This window comes from Macrotis lagotis, chromosome 2, assembly GCF_037893015.1.
Source record: "Macrotis lagotis isolate mMagLag1 chromosome 2, bilby.v1.9.chrom.fasta, whole genome shotgun sequence".
In the NCBI taxonomy this organism is placed as follows: Eukaryota; Metazoa; Chordata; class Mammalia; order Peramelemorphia; family Peramelidae; genus Macrotis; species Macrotis lagotis.
In genome coordinates this window covers 242,210,901-242,232,923 of record NC_133659.1, presented here as the reverse complement: position 1 = coordinate 242,232,923, position 22,023 = coordinate 242,210,901, and the positions used below count along the sequence as shown (strand labels likewise).

At 40.3% G+C, this 22,023-nt stretch overlaps 1 protein-coding gene across 1 annotated transcript in view; it reads right to left on the bottom strand.

The window, feature by feature from the left end:
* Positions 1–414: 414 nt before the first annotated feature.
* Positions 415–22,023, bottom strand: part of POLR2A (RNA polymerase II subunit A) — a 35,236-nt gene continuing 13,627 nt past the window's right edge. Inside the window, exons 2-29 of the mRNA XM_074225484.1 lie at positions 19,183–19,315; positions 18,887–19,023; positions 18,626–18,799; positions 18,103–18,384; positions 17,837–17,998; positions 17,381–17,601; positions 16,947–17,079; positions 16,589–16,713; positions 16,266–16,476; positions 15,801–16,010; positions 15,547–15,715; positions 15,215–15,309; positions 14,842–15,045; positions 14,444–14,666; positions 13,797–13,980; positions 12,752–12,923; positions 12,519–12,624; positions 12,204–12,409; positions 5,542–5,766; positions 5,048–5,294; positions 4,370–4,470; positions 4,105–4,209; positions 3,842–4,024; positions 3,145–3,348; positions 2,777–2,963; positions 2,552–2,665; positions 2,114–2,263; positions 415–2,017 (exon numbers count right to left, since the gene is read on the bottom strand). Of these exons, the coding sequence (XP_074081585.1) occupies positions 861–2,017; positions 2,114–2,263; positions 2,552–2,665; positions 2,777–2,963; positions 3,145–3,348; positions 3,842–4,024; positions 4,105–4,209; positions 4,370–4,470; positions 5,048–5,294; positions 5,542–5,766; positions 12,204–12,409; positions 12,519–12,624; positions 12,752–12,923; positions 13,797–13,980; positions 14,444–14,666; positions 14,842–15,045; positions 15,215–15,309; positions 15,547–15,715; positions 15,801–16,010; positions 16,266–16,476; positions 16,589–16,713; positions 16,947–17,079; positions 17,381–17,601; positions 17,837–17,998; positions 18,103–18,384; positions 18,626–18,799; positions 18,887–19,023; positions 19,183–19,315 (5,820 nt within the window). The 3' untranslated portion in view covers positions 415–860. The remainder of the gene's footprint in view (positions 2,018–2,113; positions 2,264–2,551; positions 2,666–2,776; positions 2,964–3,144; positions 3,349–3,841; positions 4,025–4,104; positions 4,210–4,369; positions 4,471–5,047; positions 5,295–5,541; positions 5,767–12,203; positions 12,410–12,518; positions 12,625–12,751; positions 12,924–13,796; positions 13,981–14,443; positions 14,667–14,841; positions 15,046–15,214; positions 15,310–15,546; positions 15,716–15,800; positions 16,011–16,265; positions 16,477–16,588; positions 16,714–16,946; positions 17,080–17,380; positions 17,602–17,836; positions 17,999–18,102; positions 18,385–18,625; positions 18,800–18,886; positions 19,024–19,182; positions 19,316–22,023) is intronic.

The following is a 22,023-nucleotide window of genomic DNA, read 5'->3' as shown; positions in this document are numbered from 1 at the left end:
GAGCGAAGTTCAAATATGACCTCAGACACTTGATAATTACCTAGCTATGTGACTTTGGGCAAGTCATTTAACCCCAATGCCTTGCAAAAACCAAAACAACTCATTAGCCTTTTCTGGCTCTGTTGTTTTATGTGTAAAATAAAAAATTTGGATGAGATCATCTCTGAAGTCTGTTCTAGTTCCAAGATTCATGAATTAAATTACTCCATGTCCAATGAAATTTTAATGTTACTTTTTACATTTATCTAGTACAAATTAATTCTACCCCTTCTAGGCTATTACAACCTATCCACTAGATGTCAGTACAAGTTCAGGGAGTCCAATTTATTTTTAGGCATCAGAGATGATATCCTCATTTTTAAAAATTCCTTCCTGTCACTGAAGAAAGAAAAAACATCAAATGGTTCCACACACTTTTGGTCAAAATTAGTATAACTTTATTTAAACTTCAATAAAATAAAACAGACAAGAGGCAGCAGCTTCATGCTACCTGAGAAGAGTATATGATCCCATGGACAAGGACTACCCCTCCTCTTCAGGTTTTAAAACCTATCTTTTCTTTCCCCATTTCAATCAAACTAAGTTAGGGCTCTTATTGGGGACAGCACAGGGGTGTGTCCATGGTCACTCTTCCTCAGTCTCTAGAGAGCTGGATATGGGGAAGATTGGGGCAAATAGATGATATCAAGAAAGCACAATCAAAAAAACCAATGAAAAAATACCCATCTAAAATGAGATTAAAAATCAGAGTAGGAACTGGGAGGTTACTGGGGGTCATCTTCGAAGTAGCAGAAAGAGAAAAGAGATGACCTGGCCTTGAACTCTCCCTCTCTCTGACTTCCCATATCTCTAGCAACCCCTCAGTTTTCTTCATCGCTGTCATCTGGGCTGATGGCTGGGCTTGTAAGACTATAGGTGGGACTGGTTGGGGAGTAGCCAGGTGAGGTGGGAGAGTAGGTAGAACCCTTGGGAGAGGTGGGTGAATAAGTTGGGCTGGTTGGTGAGTACTTGGGGGAGGTGGGTGAATAGGTGGGGGAGGTAGGGGAGTACTTGGGTGAAGTTGGAGTATAGACTGGTGAGGTTGGTGAATAGGTAGGAGATGTAGGTGAATATTTTGGGGTTGTAGGTGAGTAAGTAGGGCTGGTGGGTGAGTATTTGGGGCTGGTAGGTGAATACTTGGGGCTGGTAGGAGAATACTTGGGGGAGGTTGGTGTATACTCAGGTGAGCTGGGACTATAGGAAGGACTAGTTGGTGTATATTTAGGTGAAGTGGGGCTATAGCTGGGGGAGCTGGGGCTGTAACTAGGGGAGCTTGGAGTATAGGTTGGAGACTGTGGTGTGTAGCGTGGGCTTGAGGGAGAATAACTAGGGGAGGTTGGGGAGTAGCTGGGAGAGGTTGGAGAGTAGCTGGGAGAGGTAGGGCTGTAGTTGGGGCTTGTAGGGGTATAATTGGGACTGGTGGGCGAGTAGCTAGGGGAAGTTGGACTATAGCTAGGTGATGTTGGAGTATAGTTGGGGCTGGTAGGTGAGTAGTTAGGGGAGGTAGGCGAATAGCTTGGAGATGTTGGGGAGTAGCTGGGAGAAGTGGGTGAATAGCTGGGAGAAGTGGGTGAATAGCTAGGAGAAGTCGGCGAATAACTGGGAGAGGTGGGCGAGTAACTGGGTGAGGTGGGGGAGTAGCTGGGAGATGTGGGAGAGTAGCTGGGAGATGTGGGAGAATAGCTGGGAGAGGTCGGAGAATAGCTGGGAGAAGTGGGGGAATAGCTGGGAGAGGTAGGGGAGTAGCTGGGAGACGTGGGAGAGTAGCTGGGAGATGTGGGAGAGTAGCTGGGAGATGTGGGAGAGTAGCTAGGAGATGTGGGGCTGTAGTTGGGGCTGGTTGGAGAGTAGCTGGGAGATGTCGGTGAGTAGGAAGGAGACGTAGGAGAGTAGGAAGGACTCTGAGGGGTATAACCCCCTGGAGACCGGGGTTCATAGGCTGGAGACGTTGGTGAATAGCTGGGAGACATGGCTCCACCTGTGGGAAAAGAGACAAGATGGATAAGTACAAAGAAAATTCTGATCCAAAATGGGCATAAAAAATATGAACTTGGATCCTGGTATACATACTCACCTGGTGAAGGGATGTAAGGGCTTGAAGGGCCTGGAGATCCTGGGGAGCCAGGTGTAGGGGACCAGGCTGGAGAATAGCCAGGGCTAAAGCCACTAGCATCTGAGGCAGCACTAGGGGAGAAGCCAGCTGCTCCAGGTGTCATTCCACTTCCTGCATTCAGAAAATAACATTCCCCATTCCCAAACAAAACTGAGTTTAGGGACAGATAGAAAGCAAATTTCACACCACCTTTATCTATCAACCACTACCTTCTAGGCCTCTTTCCTTTCACAATTACCTCTCCTTAGCTCTCTCCCCACTATTATCATTCTCCCTAAACTATTTAAAATCAGCCTTTGGGAAACAACACAGATGATATTAATAAGGAATCTGTTGCATTGGGATGTGCACCACCTAGAGAGATTCATTCAACCCTTTCCCTGGACTGGGGTTACTCACCAACACTAGGGGACCAGGCTCCATAAGCAGGGGTGGCCCCCTGGTTCCAGGGAGTCATGGCAGGAGACATGCCCCCCATGGGGCTGGGGGCTGAGCCAAAGAACATTCCAGTAGCTGTCAAGAAATAAAAAATGTTAGGTTCAAGTCCTCCCCAGAACTTGGGTCTTCTGACCCAAATCCAAGTGTGTTATGGCACTCTCCAACAGGGGTGGCCCTAATACTCACGTCCAGCTGCTCCCAGGCCAGGAATGTTAGTGGGGATCTCCATGCCATACTTGCATTTCTCAGCATCCAGTAAGAGATCAAAGCAGCCTGTACCAGCAGGAGCCAGCTGGCCAAGCATGATGTTCTCAGACACACCTTTCATAGGGTCACTCTCTCCATGAGCTGCAGCCTCCATCAGCACATCCACCTGACAGATGAACAAAGAGTGGGTTAAGAGCACAGGACTGACAGCACTGTCAAAAATCAGCTTAATAACTTCTAAGACCAATCATCCACCCCTGGGTTCTCTCTTCTCTTCAAGGCATTCTACCTGCAAGGCTTCCTGCCTACCCATTCTTCCACCTTTTCCCATCAACATCAGTCATTACCGTCTCTTCAAAGGAACACTTCATGAGGGGTCCTGTGTCTTGTCGGTTGACACCATGCCTGGTAATTGCCATCAAATGCCCACGGCAGGTCATGGTGTCACAAAGTAGGGCCAAATGGCGGTAGTTGACATATGACCCATCAAAGGAGATCACATGATACAGTTCCCGCTCTAATGCCTTCCTCACAGCCTCAATGCCCAGTACCTGGTTGGAGAGACAATCAGGATTAAAATTCGACATCTAGCATTTCACTTGTGTCTTTATGTCCCCAATTATCTAATACAGTGCCTGGCATATAGTAGATCATTTAATAAATCCATGTGGACTGATCAGCTATCTGGTTCTGCCCTGCCCTCCTCTCAGACCAAGCAAGATTCAAAACTAAGAGATTCCTAAGTAGGTATTATTAAATGACAACTGGAATATCGAGTTAGTCATAGGAGTGAAGGATGGACAACACTGGTTTCTTTTAGCACCCCTTTCTCTATCAGGTCACAAAGTTTTCCTGAGGCAGGGGCATTGGGGAAATAATGCAAGTGAAGGAGGAAAAGAAACAAGGGCAAGAAAGCCATTAGTAATAGGGGGGGAAGTGTCAATCAGGAGAACTGGATAGATTTCTAATGTAATAGGAGATCATCTTTTTTACTGAAAATTCTATAACACAGTCAAGAGTTAACCCCGATAGGAAGGTTCTTACCGTGAAGATCTCCACAATATCATTAGATGTTGTGCGTACAGGATCCACATCCTTTTCACTCAATACACGCATCAGACTCACTCCATCTGTTTCTAGAATCCATTCCTGCAATGCCTTGAATTCTCCATCTTCTGTGATGATGATCTTCTTCTTATTATCTGTCTGAGGTAAGTGCATGTACACCTAGGGGAAGAGAGAGTGAAATCAGAATTTGACAGGCCAAGGGAAAATTAACAACAAGGGGTGGGTGCCTAGGGTAGAACCTTGCTGATTTGCTCGATGCCCTGTAATGTCATATCTGTCAACATGTTGGACTCAATGCAACGCAGAAAGACGTCATCATCCATCTTATCCACAACCTCCTCTTCCTATGAGAAATATAAAGGAAAATATCCATTATGTATTTTGTTATTATCTTATCAATCTTCTCAAAAACCCTCTTACCCTATACTCTTAAAATTTCTGGCAGCCCACAGAACCCTTGCCCTACTCAGGAATCAAGATAGCCATTTCCTCAATCCCTGTTACCTCTTGCATCTTGTTCTCATCACTGTTCATGATTCGAATTCTGAGTACCAGCTTCTCTGCATTGTCATCATTGAAGATGCAGTTTAAGTCATCACCGAAACCTGTTAATGTAAAGCTCTTTAAGACTTCTCTCATCTACAATTTGCCTTTCCTATCTGCTCTTCTTTCCGCTTTTATTAATAGATCTCTATGTCTCCTGCCCCTACTTGGCCATCTCAGTTCTGCCCCCCCATCTCCATCTCAGAGCTTCTTCTTTTAACAGTAACTTTCAATCTTCTTCCTGAACCTTATATTTCATGTGGCATGTTTAAAACTAGGTCTTTTATACTTTCTAGAACCCCACATTAAGTGAACAATTAATTGGGAAGAAAACTGGAATGGGATAGAAAACTAAAATAAAGGGGAAGATCTAACCTAAAGAGTAGAAGAAACTATATGGAAAAGAGATGGAGGAAGGAAATAAAATTAACATTTCTATTTCATAAGTAGGACTTGCAAAATGAAAGAGGACTTGAATACCTTCTCTCAAACTAGAAATTAATACAAAGAAGACTCCAAAATCTCAAGGATAATGATGGTACCTGGATGACACCCACTTGGATGGTTCTAACCAGAGATTATCACAAGCCCTACTTATGGAAGGTGGCAAGGATTTTGACTTTTGCTTTCCATGCTCACCTGCATTTATTTTCTCAGCAATCTGCTCCATAGTCAGCTTTCTATCAGTCATGTGCTTACGGTCCAGTTCTACTCGCAGCAGCCAGGGTGAAATTCGGGCAACATCAAAGTCAGGCATCTCATAGTAGACATTGACCCACTCCTGATCCTCTGCTACTACTGTGCTTTGGGGATTAGGATCGTAGTAGATGGCTGTGTTAGCTGTCACCTTCCTTAGAGTTGTGTGTTCTAGCCGGCATAAGATATCCTGCACAAAGTATAGGCACATGAATGACTACCATAACAGAGTCATGGAATCCAGTTATCTACCACCAATATGGGAAAATAGCTTAAAAATGATATTACACAGAACCCCGAGGCAGAATAAGCATCAAACAAAAAGTCTACAACAGTCACCATCCTTGGGAAAAAATTCCAAATGCCTTCCATTGCAGTTGGATTTTGCTACCCTACCTGAGCTGTAATCAGTGATTTCCTTGGTTTCCTAGTCTTACCTTAGCTCTCTCAGCATCACGGGCAGATTGGCCCAACAAGAACACAGTAAGAGAAGGTGTCTTGGGCTTCTTAGAAATGTTGATAAGTTCCTTGAGTCGAGGCACACCCAATGTCACATTCTTGGCAGATACACCAGCATAGTGGAAAGTATTCAAGGTCATCTGGGTGGCCGGCTCCCCCAGGGACTGAGCTGCTAGAGCCCCCACCATCTCCCCAGGATGGGCCTGGTGGGTGAGAAAATCAGTGTCAATAGGATGAAACAGGAAACTAATCCTTCATCTCACTGTCAAGTGAGAGAAGCAGATGTAGCTCTCCATTCCCTCTTCTTCAAATTCTCCAACAAACAGGAATTGGAGTTTAGAAGGAATGAAGGGTTTAATAAAATAAAGCCTTCAAGGATTGTCCCCCAAGGGGGTCACAGTAGATAGAGTAATGGCCCTGGAGTCAGGAGTACCTGAGTTCAAATCTGGCTTCAGACACTTAATAATTACCTAGCTGTGTGGCCTTGGGCAAGCCACTTAACCCCATTGCCTTACAAAAAAAAAAAAGGATTGCCCCCCCAAACACTGTCGGCAGATTTTTAGCACCTGACATATTTTTTTTGCTTGCTTCATTTAAACATTAAATGTCCATGAGCAAAGGTATTGTTCTAGGAAGTGTGAAGTCACAGTTTATAACATTGATAATGATAAAGTTTATTAGAAGTTTTCTCTGGACAAGTCACTTAACTCAGTTTCCCCATCTATAAAATGGAGTTTTAATATAAAATTTCTTAATAAAGATCAAACAGTGAAGAACAAAATATTATGAATACATAAGTCATTATTAAGTTTTGCCTAGTGCAGGAAAAGTATTTTCTGATTCCAATTCCCTATTTCCAACTAGCATCTAAAATACTACTCTGCAACAAGTGAACTCTCAAAGGGGGGAAACATGGTATATTATAAAGACCAATGGACTTAGAATCATGGGACCTGAATTTGAATACCATCTCTTCTTGCATAACCTATGTGACCTTGGGCAAATTGCTTTACCTCAGGGAGGGTGACAGAAAAATGAGGAACTCAATAAACTTGCAAATGGTTGAATGTTTGTCCCTTTTTTTGTTTTTGGCAAGGGAATGGGGTCAATGAGATCACAAGGCTGTTAAGTAGCAAGTGTTTGAGGCAAAATTTGAATTCAGGTCCTCCTGTTTTCAGGGCTACTGCTCTATTCACCTAGCTACCTTTGTATGTATTTGGAAAATTTTAAATTAAATTAAAAAAGAAAAAGAAATCACGAGGGATGGGACTTCAGAAAAGCCTGGAATGGATTTACATGAACTGATGTTGAGTGAAGTGAGCAGAACCAGAAGAACATTGTACACATTAACAGCAACACTGTGTGATGATCAACTACGGTGTACTTGAACTATGGAGTGTCATTTTGGAAAAGAGATATAAGGAAGGGAATGAAATTAACATTTCTATTCCATAAGCAGGACTTGCAAAATGAAAGAGGACAATAAGCACCTTCTCCCAAACTAGAAGTTAAGACAAGTGTTTGAAGTAGAATTTACTATTTTAAATTTTAAAAATTTGCTTTGGGTATTATGGGTTTATTCCCCTTCTCATGATTCCCCCAATCCTTTTTGATTTGATTCTTCTTTCACAACATGATTAATATGGATATTTAACATAAAAAAATTAAATTAAATTAAAAAACACTTAAACCTCTTTGGGCCTCAGTTTTCTCTTTGGTAAAAAGATCCTTTCCTGGTTTAAAGATCATATTTCTATTATTTTCATTTTTTGAGATCCTCAGTGAGGGAGAGATTATATAAAAAGGCTGACACACTAATACACTGCTGGTGGAGTTGTAAATTGGTCCAAAAGCTTTGGAAAACAATTTGGAGCCAGACCAAAAAGTCCATAACTTTTTGTTTAGGTTTTTGCAAGGCAAATGGGATTAAGTGGCTTGCCCAAGGCCACACAGCTAGGTAATTATTAAGTGTCTGAGTTTGGATTTGAACTCAGGTACTCCTGACTCCAGGGCTAGTGCTCTATCCACTGCGCCACCTAGCCGCCCCTAAAGTCCATAACTTTTGATTTATGAATCCCATTGCTAGTATATACATCCAAAGTGGTCAAAGATAAAAAAAAAAAAGGGCATCTATACCAAAATATTTAGGTGAGTACTATTCTACATAATCACATTATTTAAGAATAGAAAAGGACTTCAGTGGTCATGTAGTCTAATAGAAAGGAAAAAAATCTCCATTATAACATACCTAACAAATAGTTATCCAGCCTCTACCTAAAAACATCTAAAGACAGACAACCACTATCTTTTGAGGCAGTACACCCCAATCTGGAGGGTTTGAATTGTTAGGAAGTTTTTTCCTGATATCAAGCCTAAATCTGCTCTTTTATAACTTCCACTTTTGTTTCTATTTTTGCCCTCTTAACTCAAAATGAACAGTCTATTCCTTCCTTCCATGTGATAGCCCTCCAAATACTTGAACATAGCAATCATGTTCCCTGAAACCTTCTTTTCCAGAATATTCCCAGTTCTTTTAACCAATTACATGATATGGACCCAAGGCCTTTCCTCATTCTAGATTTTTAATGTCCTTCTTCAACTGGTGCCCAGAACACAAAATTTTAGGATGAAATCTAAACAGGGATCACAAAGGAACTATCATCTCCTTATTGCTGAAAGGTATGCCTTTTCTGAATTCAGCCCAAGATCTTTTAACTTTTCTCACTAATAAATCATACCACATATGACTTTTTTTTCCAAGGCAATGGGGTTAAGTGACTTGCCCAAGACCACACAGCTAGGCAATTATTAAGTGTCTGAGGCTGGATTTGAATTCAGGTCCTCCTGACTCCAGGGCCGGTGCTCTATCCACTGCGCCACCTAGTTGCCCCCACATATGACTTATTGAGCCTAAACAGCCAACTAAAACTCTTAGATCTTTTCCAGACAAATACCTTCACTTGTAAAAATAATCCCTTCTTAATATCATGTAAAATAAATTCAACCCAATACTTTGGCTTATCTTTTTGGCTCCTAATATTGAGGATGTTAGCTATCTCTCCCAGCTTAGTATGAAATGTGCGTCGTTGATCAATTGTGAAGTCATTCAAATAAAATAGTATGTAGTTGACATCATTCTTTTCCACAGCTAGTTTTGATGACCTGAACCAGATTAAGATGTAACTGGGAGGGGCAGCTAGGTGGCGTAGTGGATAAAGCAGAGTACCTGGGTTCAAGTCCGGTCTCAGACACTTAATAATTACCTAGCTGTGTGGCCTTGGGCAAGCCACTTAACCCCATTTGCCTTGCCAAAAACCTAAAAAAAAAAAAAAAAAAAAAAAAAAAAAGATGTAACTGGGAAGGGCAGGTAGGTGATGCAATGGATAAAGCACTGGTCCTGGAATCAAGAGGACATGAGTTCAAATTCGACTTCAGACAATAATTACCTAGCTGTGTGACCTTAGGCAAGTCACTTAACCCCACTGCCTTGCAAAAACAAAAACAAATGTAACTGTAAAATATATAACAAAAATAAAAATACAGTAAATCACAGAAAATATTACATTTTAAAACTAAGTCAAAATATGACCTGCAGGGGAACTTTATGGATTACTAAACTCTTTTTCCTGTCTGAATATGACTTACAACAAGGGTCAGCAAATCATAGCCCAATCTTGACTACCTATTTTTGTACAGTCCTCAATCTGGTTTTAAATGATTTTCCATTTTAAAACAAAAAGTTGTATCATGGACCATACAACATTTCCCCTTATCTGCCTAAGTTAGTAAAAAAGCTGTCAAAAAGAAATAATTTCAGGTTGGTATGACCTATTACTGATGAAGCTATGCTGGCTTTTCTAGATGGTTAGTAACCATCTTGTTAATTTGTATCTGTTCTAGAACTTACTCAGTAATTGAAACCTAGTTCCCTGGATTCTTAATTCACTGTGTGTTCTCTTCCCTTTTTTGAAAAGTAGAGCAACTTGTCCTTTTCCAATCCTGTAGCACAATTTCCCAATATTCCATAGTCTTTATCTAAATATTACAAATAATTAAGCAATTCTCTTTGCCAGTTCATTTTTGTTCTGTCATTTCCCTTGTAAATGGTCATTTTCCTTAACAGAGGAAACAAACAAAATAAAAATGGAATCACCTTTGTTGTCTGTCATTATTATCTCATCCACCTAAAACAAACTATACTGGTATCCTTTTGGGCCATATAATCTTTCTTAATGCAACTTTCAACCCTACAACCTGTCCTGTCTTTTCATTCCTCTTGCTTTTTACATACTCCAGATCCTGTTTATGGCCAGTGTGCCTATGTTCATCCTTTGTTACTTGCCCTGGCTTCCATCTTTTGAATGGCTTGTCAAAAAAAAACTACAATGCTCACACCCTACACCAAAATAAGGTCAAAAATGAGTATGGGATTTAGACATAAAGTGCCTCACTGCAGACCAATTAACAGACCAAAAAATACTCTGTCAGATCTATGGAAAGGGGAACAATTTATGTCTAACCAAGAATTAGAGTACATTATAAATTGCACACTGGATGATTTTGACTATTTTAAATTAAAAAGTTTTTGCACTAATGAAGCCAGTAAAAATTAGAAGGAAAATGAAAGCTGGGAAAAAATTTTCAGTTTAAGAATTCTGATAAATGTCTCATTTCTAAAATAGAGAATTTCAACCAATTAAGGTTACAAGTAATTCCCCAATTGCTAAATGGTCAAAGGATATGAACAGACAGTTTTCAAATGAAGAAATCAGTCATATATATTGATATATAAATAAGCTCCAAATCATTGTGGATTAAAGAAATTCTAATCAAAACAACTGAGTTATCACCTCATACCTATCAGATTGGCTAAGATGACCAAAAGGGAAAAACAATCAATGTTGGACAGATTGTGGGAGGATTGGAACATTAATCCATTGTTAGTGGAATTGTGAACTGATTCTATCATTCTGAAGAGCAATAAAACTGATCATACCCTTTGACCCAGTAATTCCAATATTAGGCCTATCTCCAGAAGAAATTATAAAAAAATGGGAAAAGTCCCACATGTTCCAAAATATTCAGAGTAGCTCCTTTGGTAGTGGCAAAGAATTGGAATGCCCATCAACTGGGGAATGGCTGTACAAGTTATGGTATATGAATGTTATGGAATACTATTGTTCTATAAGAAACCCTGAATGGTCAAAACTCTAAAAAAGCATGGAATGAATTACAGGAACTAATGCTGAGTGCAGGGAGCAGAACCAAGAGAACATTAAACATATTGTGAGATGATCACAATGGATGGATGCAGCTCCTCTCAGCAGTTCAGAGCTAGGACAACCCTAGTAGACCTGCTACAGACAATGCTATCCACAAAACAAAACCCTATAGAATCTGAATGTACACTACATTCAGTTTTTAAAAAATTTCACTTATGAATTTCTTTCCTATCATCTCATGGAATTCTCTTTTCCCTTAATCCTAATTCCTCATTCAGAAAATGACTACTATTTACTACTATTAACATGTAATGTTAAACATATGTATCTATACAATATTCACATGACTGTTCACTGATGAGGGGAGGGGGGTGGAAAGGGAGGTTGGAAGAAAATAATGTAACTTAAAAATATGCATATGCATACTTTCATAAAATATAATTGGAAAATAAGATAAAGTATCATTTTTAAAAATCTGCATTGGTTACTGCATCTGTTATCTGCATCTACAGAAGTCTCTTTAGACAAACTCCATTTTCTCTTCCTAATTTTTTTTTTGCATTTTCAGAATTTAATTATTGAGCAATCCCATCTCCCCTGGACTCAATTCATTGGAGAATTTTAGTCCATCATCCATCTTCTGACTTCTCTAAAATCTGCTTTCCTCAAATCTTAGGTACATCTAAAACTATTCCCAAATATCCTTTCCTCTATCACAAATTCTAGAAGGGAGCGGTTATTTCCTCCCAGGATTTCCTTCATTCCCACTTCAGCAACCAGATCCTTTCTGTTAATGACAATCAGATCCAGAATAGAATTTCTTTTTGCTGGTTTTATTACCTTTTGAAAAGTGAAATCACCTGGAGGAGAACGGGAACAAAACAGAAGTTTGGGAACAAAATTGAAGCTCACTGAAAAAGAACATTACTGAGATATATGCCTTATATGGGCTGATGGTAAGTGAAATAAAATAGAAAAAGCTAATATACAATGAAAATAGTGTAAACAGAAATTTTAAAAAGTGAAATGGAATGCTGTATAATTTAGTCATAATCAGAAGTGATGTGAGAATACTTCTCTCTCTTTGCAGAGTTGAAAAGACTATGTATGTGGAACAAGGTATAATTATTGGACTTGGATGATATGAGTTAGTTTTGCTGAACTGCTTTTCTTTTATATTCTTGGGTGGTCAAAGATATTATACCAGAATAAGTAAGTGTGTTTGAATCTGTATCTATCTATTCATTCCTACTCTCTAGTTGGGGGAGGGCAGAGGAATAGATTGAGAAATGAAAGTGAAATAAAGACAAAGGATCTCAATTTTTAAAAAAACCTCTCAAAATATAGTTAAAGGACAACTTTGTCCTAGAGATCCCAAAGAGGCAGACTGTGGGAAGAGGTGCAGTAGCAATACTCACAATAGCCTGGTTGAATTTAGACTCGATCTCCCCTAATAACCAGTCAAATGCTTCCCCACTTAGTCTGAACTCCTCTGCCATGCGTCTGGAACACAGGGTGGAGCGCAAGTGAATATTGAAGAGCAGCGTGGCATTTTCCTGTGCCTGACGGCTCAGAGGGTCTTCTCCATTGACAATTACCAATTTCTTACTTAACTCCTTTACACCTGAGGTGAATGACAAGGGAGATGATCAGAATTGAGACAACTGTCTTTCAACCCTCTGCTCTCAGACCCCATTTTCTCATGAGTTCAGTTGTCTGGACTCACCACTCACCATCTACAACCTTGATAGGGTGCAGGTCTGAGGGGAGGCGGGGGTTGATGTGGAAGATTTTCTGGGCATTCCAAATCATCCGCAATAAGTTACAGGGAAGAACCACCTATGGAGAAAAGGGTGGTGGCAAGAGTGCCAATGAGCTAAGCTGAGAGACTAGTTGCTAGCCCCAAGCCAGATTTCCCTATTCCAAACTCTGCCCTCACCAAGCAAGTCACAAAGCCATATCTTACCTTGCTGTCTCCAGTTGGGAAGATGACTCTAAGCACCTCCCTGTCCTCACGCATTCGCTCAAATTCACGCTCCAGCTCATTCTGGATGTGGGCATTACTCAACACATCCTTCACTAATTCCTCTTGTAGAGTACGCCTCAGTGCTCGTTCATTGGTATAGTCAAAACGGAACCTGTGTAGCAGAACCAAAGACAAAGAGATTGATGCACCCTAAAGCTCAAGGAGGTTCAGGACAAACAATCCTAAGAAATGGGAAAACTGGCATTATCAATGCCCTCTGCGGGTCACTGAGTAAATTATCTGCCTCATGAATGAAGGTTCATTCACTCAACATTTTCTTACTACACAGTTATGGTTTAATGAAATGCAAATGTGCTGTAAAGAATAAGGATTGACTGATTTAGGATGCCATAAAGGAAGCATACCCTCCAAAGAGGATAAAGACAGAGGGAAAGAATGGACAGAAACAAAAATATTTAGAGAAGTACATTTTTTGCAAGATAATGGGGTTAAGTGACTTGCCCAAGGCTACACAGCTAGGTAATTATTAAGTGTCTGAGGCTGGATATGAACTCAGGTACTCCTGACTCCAGGGCTGGTGCTCTATCCACTGTGCCACCTAGCTGCCCCTCTGGTTTAGTTTCTATATGATATAAAGAGACTTTAATCCAAGTCTCTGACTTTGAGGTATAGCTATACTATGTCACACTAACTCTGATGATAGTGACATAAAGAAGACTCTAAGTGATAAGTTAAAAAAACTTCAGAGAACTGAAAATTTATTCATAAAGAGAAATAAACAAGCAGAGCAGTTTTGTTAATAGTGTTAAAATACCTTAAGAAAAGGACTGTTATTACAAATTGTTTCATACACAATCCTCTTTTCTGTCTTTGTATATTAAATGTTCAGGTTTGCTTAAATTAAAAATAAAAACAAAAATTTGGAAACAAAAGCATTCTAAAAGAGCAAGTAATATTTCATTCCATATCTAGTTTTCAATATTCAGAAAAATTAGGATTCTGCCTAAGACCTTTTCTTACTCACTTTTTTTCAAAGGCCTTATTGGAAGGTTTGAGAGTTGCCAAGTTCTGAAACTCAACACTTTCACCAGCTAGTCCATCTTCACCATAACGCAACTGTACCACCTGGTTGATAGAGTTGCGTACTGTTGCATCATATTTCACCATTACAGATTCCATTGATTTGATCAGACGTCTCTGGATATAGCCTGTGAATATAGATTGGACTCCATAAGGTAAGTTTGAGCTAGAAATACAACTCCTATCATGTGTTTAGGGACCCAAACATCAACAATCTTAGTGTATTAAAGAGTTTCTCCATTACATCTTTCTAGTATGCTGAGAAGAAAACTCTAGAAGATAGATGTATAACAAGAATGAGTATTCCAAATATCTCTGGTACAAAACTGCCTAGAATACATCCTCAATGTTTCCCAAAGTATATTTATGTTTTTTGTACTGTATTCACGGCACGACTAGTGGTTCCCTTTGCTTTGTTTTATGTTCTTCTATGAGATTGATAGCACAGCAATAACTTCAAACAACCTCTGAAATTTTTTTTCAGGGTTGCTGGGAAAAAGTCCCTGGGTGAAAAAAATTAAATTTTTTCATGGGGGGGTTGTTACAATTTTCAGTCCTCCTCAAGATTTCTGGATTAGGTGAAGGCCTCACCAGTTTCAGCTGTCTTGACAGCAGTGTCAATAAGACCTTCACGCCCACCCATGGCATGGAAGAAGAACTCTGTGGGTGTGAGACCAGCCAAATAAGAGTTTTCCACAAAGCCTCGGCTCTCAGGACCATAATCATCTTTGATGAAGTGGGGAAGGGTCCGGTGTTTGAAGCCAAATGGAATCCGCTTGCCTTCAACATTCTGTTGTCCCACTACTGCAATAACCTGAGGGTTGAGGGGAAAAAAAAGTAAGATTAGGTCTTTTGGCCTTTTTGTAAAAGGACTTTCATCTTCAACTCTATTTCTCTCTTATCTTCAACTGTCTATGTTCTCTCTTTCCTCCCCCTTCTCCCCAATATCAATGTAGTTCATTATATATGAAGAAAAAAAGTTTTCTCACCTGAGAGATATTGATTTTAGACCCCTTTGCTCCTGAAACAACCATGGACTTGAAATTGTTGTACTCAGACAGGGACTTCTGGGCGGAGGAGCCAGTCTTGTCTCTTGCATCATTAAGAATTCGGTTCACCTGATTTTCAAATGTCTGCCTAAGAGTGTTTCCTGGTGTTGGTTCCAGTTCATTGTTATGGGCCTTTTCAATGACCTAAGAAAATTTTTTTGGAGGTAGGAGATGAAAAGGACATGGAATAAAGAGGTGCCCTGGCATACAAGAAACAGACCCTACTTCCTTCTTCATTTTTCTCCTTTAATCTCTGACTCTAATCCTTATTTCCATAAAGAGACTTCTTCCTTCAACCTCCCCCTCATCTCACCTCTATTACATCTTGCTTAGCTTTCTTGATGGTGTTCTGAATGTCCTGGTAGGTCTTGGCATCAGCGATGGAGTCCCCAATGCCAATGGTGTGACCTAAGATTCATGAGTAGTATCAGAGACAGTCTCCCCACATGGGGTAAAGGAGCTATATACAGTCTGAGGAATCAGTATGGAAGACCCTTTAAGACCCTGGATATATAAGGAACTCAGGAAGAAGCTAAGAAGAAAAAGGTTGTGTAAAAAGACCTAGCAACAAAGATTAGGAGAGACAGCATTAGATAAAAAAGCAGTTTCTGGGGCACTGTGTCCTGCCCCCCCCCCCATTCTCACCTTCTATGAGAAGCCAGTTATTGATGACTGTCTGAATGTTGGAGTAAAAGAGACGGGTAGTGTCATGGCCCATCTCTAAGTATGAGATGTGGACAAGTGAGCCAGCTGATGTGCCCAGAGATTTCTTGCACAGAATACCCATGATCAGCTCTCCATTCTCCACTACCACCTAGGAACAAACCAGGTATTTAGCAATTTGGTCCCTTATATTTTTAAGTCCTACACCCTTCATGAATCCTGGCATTTGGCCCCACCTTAGTGTCCCCAGGAGAGATGTGCTTGTAAGGGCCACTGTCTTCATCATCAGGGTGAGTGCTGTGGGTTCGGATACAATTGATGTGTCCAGGCACAATAAGGGAGAAGATCTGTTTTCCTGTCCACAAGGGTCGGGGTTTCAGTATGGCTGGTTGAGGTACCTTCCCATCCCATGTAGAAAGGAACATCAATAGGTTCATCACTTCACCCTGTGAGAAAAAAGGAAGATTCAAGCACAATCCAAAGTCATAATCCACAGGTCTAGAACCCACAAGCTTTGCCCCAAATTCCTGGGCTTTTCAATCTACATCAAAGATAGGCAACCTGATTAAGGTAGGAATTAGAATTAATCTGTCTGATTAAAAAAAAAGAGGGGAAGAAGTAAGAAGATGAGAAGGTAGTTTTGAGCCAAACATCAATTCAACTCTTGAAACTCCAGGTTTTATATTTCTAAGTCAGCTCACCCTCTCTAGGAAGACATCTCTCTTGGTGAATTTTCGCACTGCTGTTAGTGTATCTTGCACAATACCCATGACCGGTCGGTTGCTCTGAGGTGTAACAATCATTCGGGGCACCATGGCCAGTTCCTGGATCTCTGCTCTAGTCTCTAGAGACTGTGGTAAGTGCAAGTTCATCTCATCCCCATCAAAGTCTGCATTGTAGGGTGTTGTTACACTGGGAAACACATATGGATTCAAAATTTGGATTAGTAAAGTACTCTAATCCTAATTCTTACCACCAGGCCTAATTTCTTTAAGAGACCCAAGTGTTTGATCCTTGGACTGACCTGAGATTCAAGCGGAATGTGGACCAAGGCAAGATGCGGACCCTATGACCCATCATAGACATTTTGTGCAGTGTTGGCTGCCGGTTGAAGATGACAATGTCCCCATCGCACATATGACGCTCTACCTAAGGAAGAAGGTAGGATATGTGTCAATAAAAAAGCATTGTTTCCATCTGTAATTCCTATTGACTAATACTTTTTCCTCTGTACTGCTTCCTTCAGTTCAGATCTTCCTTCACATTCACCCATAATACTGTCTATTGCTATTTCCAAATACTAGGACACAAAGTAATTTTGGTGACACAAATTTCTAAATAATCTCAAACATAGAGAAAAATGACAGTGGTATGTTAAGTACCTTGTAGCCAGTTTGCAGGTGGAGATCACTAGGTTTGGGGTGGAAGCGTAGATCAATTCGATCACCATTATCTCGAATTATATACTTAGCTCCAGGATACTGACTGTTCCCCCTCCGTACCAGCTCCTGAAGCCTAAGAAACAAGGGAAGATAGGGCTCAGTCTAAATGCCTTCTCTATTCTCTTTCTACCAAATAAGGTTTCCCTTTCCTAAGATATCTTCATTGTCTGAGAGTAACACTAACTAACTCCTCCCTAATTCTGCATGCCTTTCCCTCTGACTCTGTCCTAGTCCCAGCTCCATCCTTGTCCTCTCCTCTATAAAAACACTCTATGTTAGTCACTTTGGACACTTTGCAAGTTTCCTAACATGTTCTTAAGTACTTCTCTTAAAGTATTCATGATCCTAATCTTCCATGGCTCCTATGGGCACACCTGTCAATGTTGAAGGGGGTGACGATTTCTGCAAAGGTCATGTTGGCAGCAATAGAACGAGGCACGCCTACTTGGTCAATAGAAAGGTTAGGATCAGGTGTGATGACTGTGCGGGCTGAGAAGTCCACTCGCTTGCCCATGAGATTACCACGGACTCGCCCTTCTTTGCCCTTCAACCGCTGCTTCAGGGACTTGAGGGGTCTACCTGACTTCTGCATTGCCTGAGAGGAAGATATCAAAGTGGGGAGAATGAATCAAGCAATTCATATTTTATCTCAACTCATACTTCCTAGAAATCACTGTTCTGTGCTTCTTCTCCCCTCCCACCTCAATTATCAAACTCTAGGAGTCTACACTTTGCCCACATTATCTTCTAATAGCTTTTACTAACTCTTACCAGGTAGTTATCTGTAGTCTCCTTTTCTACAGTCTCTTAAAATGATGTGTTTTACTCACCCTAGGCAGGCCAGGCAGCTCATTGTCCACCATGGTGGCTACATGGAACTGCAGTAATTTCACATCCTCAGCAATCACATGAGCAGCTGCTCCATTCTGCTCATTTCGCCGCAACTGATTGTTGATCTTCACAATGTCAGCCAACTTGTGTGTCAGATCATCCTGGAGAAAAGAGGCTACAAGTTTAAGGCTTAAGAGGACTCAGACATCAATGAATTCTCCCACTATTTTCTCTCACCACCCCTCCTTCCCTGTAACATTCTGACCTGGTTCCGAGCAGAGCCCTGCATAACAACAGCAGGCCGCACAGAGAGAGGGGGAACAGGGAGAACGGTAACAATCATCCACTCAGGTCGAGCATAGCGTGGCTCCATACCCAACACAAAACACTCCTCATCTGAGATGCGCTTGAAAATCTCATGTACACGCTCAGGACTTAGCAGGATTTTCTTTTCCTGCGAGTCCTCATTAACATGCTTCCATTCCGCATACAGCTCCAATCCTGTGCGCCGAATCCGAGGTTGGTATCTCCCACATCCACCATGACCCTACAGGAGAAGTAACAAGAAAATTGGTCAGAATCAAGTGACATGAACTATCCTGGCTTTTCCTCTGGGTCTATGGTTATCCCATTTTGTAATTCATTTACATCACTATCTTTACCCTTTCTCCCTGGATTTGCCCAACTCCTATTCTTCATCCCCATCTTTCTTCTACACATGTAGCTAGTTAGATCCTGTCTCTTCTCCCCCAAAGCCCCTCTCAGAATCTCCAGAAAGCAGCTGTTACCTTTTCTTTGGTTAGATCTTCATCACCTTCAGGCTGCTCTACTCCAAACTTGTTGTCCATTTCCTCACCTCCCTCGCAGATATTCTTGCCTTTGCAGAGGTCATAGACATGGGTGAGTCGTTTCTTTGGTTGTCCTTTTGACTTACCCAGTATATCTTTGATTTTTGGATTATTCTGAGGATGAAAGAGCAGTGTGATCAAGGGGCCTGCACTGCCATCATCCCTTTTCACCCTTGCCCTTGAGCCCACTCCCCTACTCACAGAGTCCACAAGCAACTTGGAACAGAAGAAGCAGACACAGCGTAGAACTTTCATTGTTTTCACCAAGAAACCCACATGGAACACAGGCTTAGCCAGTTCAATGTGCCCAAAGTGGCCAGGACATTCTGTCATGTTCCCTGTAGGACCAGATAAAACTGAGCTTTTAAATTCACTTCACTCTTTTCAGAGGTTCTCTGATCTTCAGCCTTAACTTCCCCCCAACAACCCATGCATGCATTTAGTCTACAAGGTTCCTTTTTATTTACACACCCAGTTTCTGATTTCCCAGCACTTGCCTGCACATGTCTGACAACGTCCTGTCCGCTCAATCACTCCTTGCCTGGGATCCATCAGTCCCCCAAGCTTGGGGCGCCCCCCTTCTGTTGTTTCAGGGTACTTGATGCCACCTTCTGTCACAGACATACGTTTCTGGGGGAAGAAAGAGAGAATAATAATAATTAGGATGTCTGGGTTTCTGGAGTTTCTAAAGAGGAGTGGGTGGATATATCAGTGCACAAAATTCTATATTAGGTTCTTTAGGATAATGGGACCTGAGAAGAATGTATATCATTTATTATATACAAAGCACAAAAAATGAATAGGAAATTTTTAAAGTGCCTTAGTAGTCCTTAGTCTAACACACTCTCTCTCTCTTTATCCATACCACCTAGCTGTGCCATTTGTTTTTTTTTTTTTGCGCAAGGCAATGAGGTTAAGCGGCTTGCCCAAGGCCACACAGCTAAGTAATTATTAAGTGTCTGAGGCCAAATCTGAACTCAGATCCTCCTCACTCCAGGGCGGTGCTCTATCCACCGCACCACCTAGCTGCCCCCTTCATTTCAATCTTAAAAAAAAATCTTCCCTGAAAATCTTCCCCAATACTTGTATTCTTGCTCATCTTATGAGTGAAGGTGGAACCTCAATGAAGGTTTAATTGTCACTTCCTTAATTATTAAGCTAGAGTCTTTTTTCATGACTGTTGATAGTTTCAGATTTATTTCTTCTTTTGAAAAAAAATGCCTTTTCATATCCTTTGGTTATTTTTCTATTAGAGGATGTTTCTTCCCCTTATACCTTTAACCTTCCCCCCCAACCCCACTTTACCATCCCATCTCTTTCCCCCCTTTCACAGAGTAGGGCACATATTCAAGTCCACAAGGTAAATATTGAATATGAAACATGATGGAGTGGCAAAAACTTAGAATTCAAATAGGAAACTTAGATGAAATTCTGTAGCTTACACTTAGTAGTTCTATGGCCTTTACCTTTACTAAGCCTCAATTACCACACTCATAAAACAAGAAAGCCTGTTATTTATCTCATAGGGTTGTTGTGAGAATGAAATGAGATAATCAACCCATAGCATCTTATTAAGAGTATGTGAAGAGTTATGCTAACAAAGAAATGGAAACTGAGGGAAAGCCCATCAATTGGGGAATGGCTTAACAAACTGTGGTATATGTATGTAATGGAAATTCAGGGAAGCCTGGAAAGATTTGAATGAACTGATGCTGAGAGAGATGAGCAGAACCAGAAGAACATTATACACCCTAACCACAACATGGGGGTGATGATCAACCTTAATGGACTTGCTCATAGCAGCAGGGCAGCAAGCAGACACATTTTGGAGTGTCTGTGATGGAGAATGCCATCTGGAACCTGAGAAAGAATTGTGGAGTTTGAACAAAGACCAAGGACTATTACCTTTAATTAAAAAAAAAAAAGTTGTCTTATTATGTAATTCTGCTATATCTCAGTTTCTTCCTTAAAGGATATGATTTCTCTCTCATCACATTCAACTTAGATCAATCCACACTATGGGAATGATGTAAAGACTAGCAAACTGCCTTCTGTGAGGGGGAGGGGGAGGGAAGTGAGATTGGGGGAAAAAACTGTGAAACTCAAAATAAATAAAACCTTTCTAAAATTTAAAAAAACAAAAACAAGTGTGCTAAGTGATGAGTACATAAAGACAAGGAATTTATTTACATTCTAGTAGGAGAGACAACACATACATGTACAGAATACAAAATAAATATAAAGTAAGCTGTTATATTAACACTTCTGAAATTTTAAAATCTATCACAGGTCTTCAATGGCCTAAACACAAATGTAATGGGCCTTGGGCATCCTGGCTGTCTCTTGTTCCGAGTTTGTCTTCTGCAAATATGATTTTGGTTTTCACTTTTTACAAAAAAAAAAATAAATGAAGCAGCTAACCCAGTAAAGTATGTGTACATTTTGGGAGCAACACTCACTTTTGGGGGGCTAGAGGGGCAACTATCTTGGATAAGATACCATTATCAGAGATTGCCAAGATGTTTTTCCAGTTATGGGGTTTCCCTTTTAATTTTAACTGCATTAGACCAAAGTTTACTATTTTCAATTTTTAAAAGTTGTTTTACACATGTTTTTTTCCTGTTTTGATTTAAATCTTCTTTCACAAGGTGATTAATATGGATATATGTTTAACACAATTATACATGTATAATTTGTATGACATTTGTTTTCCAACACAGAGAAAAGGAGGGAAAGGAAGGAGAAAAATGTGAAACTCAAAACTTTACCACAAAAAATAAATTGTTGAAAACTATCTTTGAATGTAGTTGGAAAAATAAATAGAAAAAACTCTTTAAATTTTATATAATCAAAACTATCTGTTTTATCTTCTGTGACCCCTATCATTTATTGGTCATTAACCCTTCTTCTACCTGTAAGTCTGAAAGGTAGCTTCTTCCTTTTACCCCTCATTTATTAACTTTTCTTCTAAACTGCTTTCCAATTTTCTTAGAACTTTTGTCAAAAAGTAAAGTCTTCATTCCAGTAATTGGGGTCCTTGGGCTTATCAAACATGCCACTGTACTCATTTGTTTCCATGTTAGGTAATTATGTTCTGCTGATTTATCTATTTCTTAGCCTATATAAATTCCTTCCTTCCTAATTTTTTCATTATTACTCTTGAGATTTTTTCTGCCTTCATATAAATTGCATTATTTCTTTGAGCTCTATAAAATATTGGTAGTTTGATATAAGCAAATTAGTATAAATAGCAGTGTCAATTGTTGTGTTAACTTGACCTACACAAAATCAACTACTATTTTTTTAATTAATTGAGTCTATCTTTATTTCTGAAATTT